This window comes from Cornus florida, unplaced genomic scaffold, assembly GCF_030987335.1.
Source record: "Cornus florida cultivar Cherokee Brave unplaced genomic scaffold, ASM3098733v1 CherokeeBrave_3.0.0_Hap2_Chr05, whole genome shotgun sequence".
In the NCBI taxonomy this organism is placed as follows: Eukaryota; Viridiplantae; Streptophyta; class Magnoliopsida; order Cornales; family Cornaceae; genus Cornus; species Cornus florida.
Window position 1 is genome coordinate 82,312,246 of NW_026775575.1, and position 5,751 is coordinate 82,317,996.

Sequence of the window (5,751 nt, forward strand, 5' to 3'; positions counted from 1 at the left end):
ATAAATAAATACTAATTTTTCGATGAGAAATCTATCAAAGTATTTCGGTGGGTTTTAGAGTGTGAAATTTCGACTCTCTTCATCTACTAATCTAACTTCTAACCAAAACAAAAACAAAAAATGGATGCAACAAAAATTTTCTCATTCGTGACCCTTTTGCCAATTGCCTTTTTTAATTTGCTTCCAAGTCAATTATTAGTTGTTATTTTAGGCCTATGGTTTATTGGGGCCCGTGGATCATGACCATGTCTTGTCTCATTTTTATTGTTTTGGATCTTTTTTTGGGCTACTTGTATTTTGCTGGGGTTTAGTCCATCTAATATAAAAAAAAAATAAAAAGTCATAATAATAAAAAGAGTCCTCCTATTTAGCCTGACAAATAAAAACTTACTATTTCACCAAGTCTATATAACTATTTATGTGTCAAATATAATGGGACCCATATTAAAATATAAGGTAATCAATTATTTAGAAAGTTGTAGACTTTTTTTTTAGGTTTCATCTTAATCTAGTATTTTTGTTGACAATTAAAGGTTCAATTACTATGTAAATTGTGTATCTATTATATATATATACTATTATTGCATTTCTAAGAACTCTTGAAATACTTCAGACATCTCTAGTATATAATTAGATTGTGTATCCCTCATTATATATAAAATATTATGTCTTTGATTATTAATATACATCAATTACTTTGATAGGTATTTGTTAATAGCTATAATGATCAAAGATGGTGATCTATTGACTCCCAGAAACAAAAATAACGAGAGGAATTTTAAAGTAAATATGAAATTGAAAGGTTTTATTTATATGAAGTTGAAAGGTTTTATTTATGGATTATTACAAAAGATGAAGCAATTAATCGCACTTCTGCCACATCACATTAAGAAATCAAAAACAAAGAGTTGACTAAAAGATACAAGAATATTTATATATTTATATACACACACACGCACACAACACATCTCCAATGGGAAGTTCTGTTCTCTTCTTTGTTTATTGTTTTTTATTATTAAAAAAAAAAAAAAAAAAAAAAAAAAAAAAGATGATTCCGAATTTCATCAAAGTACAATTATTTAAACTGTCTTGCCCTCAAGTGAGAACTTTTAATAATTAATCCGCCACATGAACTGTATCCAATGCTGTTTATCATTCTTGATCGATGAACAAATGACAAGCCAAGCTAAGTATCCCAAATCACTCCAGATGATGATGAATTCACTGATCCCATGTCAACAACAGTTGTTTGATCTATCAACAAGACAAAATTATTAGCAAAATCAGTTATTTTAAAATTATATATATATGCAGGTTTTGGAAGTTTGGGCAGGCATATATATATATATATATATATGCAGGTTTTGGAAGTTTGGGCAGGCATGCACTTACTTTGTGTAAAGTTATGAACAAAAAAACATGCTGAAATAACAGTGTAGCACAGACAAAGAATCACTCCTTTCATGTAATGTGAAGTTCCATCCTGCAGAAATCAGAAAATGCAAACTCTGGTGAATGTGAAGTGGTGGCAATATATACATTATATATGTATATATATGTATTGTTGCATTCAAAACGTTATCGGTCTCTCTTTTTCAAGAATAATTGTACTATTGTGTGTCCATCTTGTATTATTTCATATAGCTGAGTTGGCATAAAGCCCCTCTAACATGACTTGGTCTTGTGCTGTACTCCGAGTTTGGTCGATACCTAGACTTTGAAAGTGATTTTACTTTATGCGTATAATTTAAAGGTGATTGTACACGTACGTTGGAAGTGACTAGCCATCCAATCATTATAACATCTATCAACTCTGCCCCTACTTTAAAATGAATTTGTAATTATTATACCATTTTCGTTCTTATTCTGGTAGACAAAATATCGACTCCACTATATATACTCCATTAATTGTAAGGCACAGTTGGGACGGAGCGGGTTATGCTACTTCAAATTAGGCTAATAAATAAATTGGTACAACTTTTAAATTACTAAGTAATAAATATTAATATATTAAACGATATTTCCAACAAAGTAACAAGAGTCTGGAAAATATAAAATATATATTTTATATATTAAAAAAAAATTAAAAAGTACATATATAATCGGGGGGAGGGACGGGTTCATCACTACATCCGCCCTCACCCCAAACCCGTTTCGGATTTTCAATTATTTTACCATTTCGATTCCAAATTTATTTAGGGGCCACTAAATCCACCCCATTAAGGACAGGGGCGGGGCAGAAACCCGTTGGATCGGAATAAATTGCCATCCCTGACTAGCTAGCTCTGGTTCCAGAGATAACTTGGTTTTGTGGTTTTGTGGTTTTGTATAGGCTATAGATAGCCTTCAAAATAGAATATGTCTAGGTGTTTTAAGAGTTGTGATATAAAATTCAAGAGAATAAATATAGTCTGATTTTCGGACTACTTATCATTTTTCTGGTTTTAATTTGTGACATTGAAGCAACCATTAGCGCATATATATATACAACAATAAGAGATATAATTGCAGAGACAAATATACGCAGAACCTGCAAAGTGAAGGCTGTGACAATAATTGAGAAAGCAAGAGAACCAGTTTCTAGGAGATTGAAATCAAGATCCATATGGACACCCATTATCCATGCAACGATCACACATAAAGGAACCTGAAATCAATTAACAAAATGGTTAGTATTCCTTATTTTGGAATTTTTATAATCATGCATATATATATATATAGTTTCTTCTCTTTCTTTTTTTTTTCCTCTTGGCCTTTTAAATAATTAGTTAGAGTCTCACCACAAACATAAATATTTGAGAAGCAGATCCCAAAGCGACACCCAAAGATATATCCTGCATGATACCCAAAAATTAGTGTTCAATATATCCAGAGTGTGACAAGATTGTGTAAAATTAAGTATCATATTTCATATATATATATATATACATAGTTATTTATCATACCAACTTGTTCTTGAAAGCAAATATGATTGAACCAGCATGTTCTGCAGCATTCCCCACAATTGGTAACAATATTATGCTGATAAAGCTAACAGAAATGCCCCAAGAATCTGAAGCAGCCTAATTGAAACAAATATTATAATTCCATTAATTAACAAATTAAAGGCTATGCTTTTGCTTAATTATATGTTTATAATATATATATAGGTTTCTAAGGAATTAATTAAGATTTGGTCATAAACTTATATATATATATAGAGAGAGAGAGAGAGAGAGAGAGAGAGATACCTCTATTGTGCCCACAACATATTCAGATAACAAAGCTATGATAACTGTCATGCCAAGCAACCAGATAAATGAACTCCAAAACCCTATCACAGCCTTCTCTTCAGAAACCAAATCATCATTTTCACCTTCCTGTCAATATTAATAAAGCATATAGGTTTTAAATTCCATAATTTGATTTTTATTATTATTATTATTATTTTGACAATTGAAATTTGACATGCATGATAAATGGAATTGTGAACCCTTGAAATTTGATGGAATTACTACTGACAAAATTAATATTCATAGTTAACTCAGTATAGCTTTGTTTGTTGTTTGTTTAATTTGCAGCATAGTGTTAATCACCTCTTCGGATTCAAACAATTGTCTGTGGGTTTTTAATTGGAAAAAGAGATATGCAATATATGCCACAAGCATAAAAATGCTGCTTGCTCTGGACAAGTGAAGAACTGAAGAGGCTGTGGAAGCATCCGGCACTACCCCATATCTGAACAACAGTGGCAGCACAAGGCAAAGCAATCCGAGCAAGAGAAGGAGCGAGTTCACGTCAGCTTGCTTCTGTTGAATGGCAAATTAAGAACATCAACAAAATAAATGATCAGATTAAATAAACCCTAATGGTGAAATGGTTGAATTTACAAGCATAAGCTAATATCGGATTTATTTTATTTTATGTTATTTTATTGTGATTAATAATGTCTTACTCTGTCAAATCTTTGCTCCTTTTTCAGATTGGCCAAACCTCCACATAAAAGTGAGCTTCCAAGAACAAGAAGAAGGTTTGAAAGAATGGAACCCAAAAGAGAGTACTTCACCACATGTATTTTCTCTTGCTGAAGAGCAAATATTGCTATTATAAGCTCTGTTGCATTACCACATGTTGCATTTAAGAGCCCTCCAACTGCAATTAATTATTACAAATTAACATCATTAGGTTATGATCTCTCCTCCCAGTGGGGATCGAGGTGAGTGTTGGAACCCTAATAGGCACAATATCGCGGGTATGTATGCGTCCGTTTGAACTTTGGGGGAAAAAAAAAATTGTCATTAATTCATAAAAATACGAAATTAGTGCATATAAGATACGGAGTATTATTTTTGGAGGGTGCATGAGAAAGTGATGATCAAGAAATATATATACCTGTTGGACCAGTGAAGTATGAAATTTGTCTTGAGTTTTGGCAAGGAATTGAAATGGATCGAAAGAGCAAAAACAAAATGTCAGAAGAGTCCATAGATTAAATCACATAAGGTAGCATATATATATATATATATATATACACTCTAGATGTAAACTAAGCAAATAAATTTGCCATCTTACTCGGTTAAAAAGCTGAGCCGTTCAGCAAGTGGAGCAAGTCCTATTAAACTCATAGCAAATATCCAAGGCTGCTTAATTGGTACATTGAAAAAAATAAAAATAAATAACAGTTATTTAACAATCTTCTTATTATTAAATCAATTAATCTAGACCTAATTTTGGTCCTAAGTCAGTAAAACTACTTACTCTTCCAAAATTGTAGGACTTTGCTATGATAGCCAAAGGAATGGCTGGGAATAGCACACAAAGCTTGGTCCCAAGTACCACCTCTTGAAGGTTGGTGAGAAATAGTCTGAGCAATCGAAACCGAACCTTCGCCACAAGCGCTGGATCGGATTTCTGACGCAACAGAGACGACGACATGGTTGCTGCAGTCCGTCCGACCGGGTAGTGCTCCTTGCTGAACTCCTTTGAATCCTCATTTTCCAAGTTCAAGTTCTCCTGTGAATCCATTGTTTCATGCACTTCTCAACAATTAAACTAGAAAGGGTGGTTGAGGAAAGCACATGCACTCTCTCTAGCTATCCCTTTTTCTCTCTATATATATACAAGTATTGCTAGTGTTAAGAGTATATATATAGGACAATCTTTCTTTTTGCTGAAATTTCCTGGAATTTTCGCAAATTTTGTTTGCTTTATTTTGCATGGACCAGTATACGTACCGTGAAAGCAAAGTGCACAGAAACTTCAACCAGCTGAAAAATGCGATTTTCAGTACAATTCTATTTGATGCGTGTGCTTATAAATACAATTCAATATTGCTAATTTTGAATCGGTTGTTACCATGTTAGCATTTCTTTCACAGTAAATAGTAGGTACACAAAGTTATATAATTAGTTTTTTTTTTTTTTTTTAATTGATTGACACGCGCTTCACAAATTATTCATTGGAAGGAGAGGTCATACCATTAAGCTTGAGCTAATGACTTGTTGATATGTAATTTGCATGGGTGTGTGTATATATATATATTGATAAGAAATTCGCTCACCCAATTTTATTTTTACAAGGACTTGAAAGATTTCTACTTTGCCTGATAAGGAAGTAACACTAAACGACAAGTTATGTGAGAAATTATTATATGATCTTAAATCATGTAATCTCGACTAATAAAAAGATGACATGCAATCAAAAAATTGATTACATAGTTAGGGGCCATGTGATCCGAGACCTGTTATAATTTATCCCTGATGGCATGTACAA

General features: G+C 32.4%; 1 protein-coding gene across 1 annotated transcript; it reads right to left on the bottom strand.

Annotated features, from left to right (window-relative positions):
* Positions 1–1,029: 1,029 nt before the first annotated feature.
* LOC132307189 (vacuolar cation/proton exchanger 3-like) lies at positions 1,030–5,080 on the bottom strand. The gene is made up of 11 exons (XM_059804879.1): positions 4,738–5,080; positions 4,552–4,619; positions 4,372–4,400; positions 3,935–4,131; positions 3,576–3,788; positions 3,231–3,359; positions 2,946–3,062; positions 2,781–2,834; positions 2,531–2,647; positions 1,393–1,483; positions 1,030–1,254 (listed from the first exon to the last, which is right to left on the bottom strand). Exons 1-11 carry the CDS (start codon positions 5,002–5,004, stop codon positions 1,187–1,189), a joined length of 1,350 nt encoding a protein of 449 aa, XP_059660862.1. The 5' UTR covers positions 5,005–5,080; the 3' UTR covers positions 1,030–1,186.
* Positions 5,081–5,751: the final 671 nt, after the last annotated feature.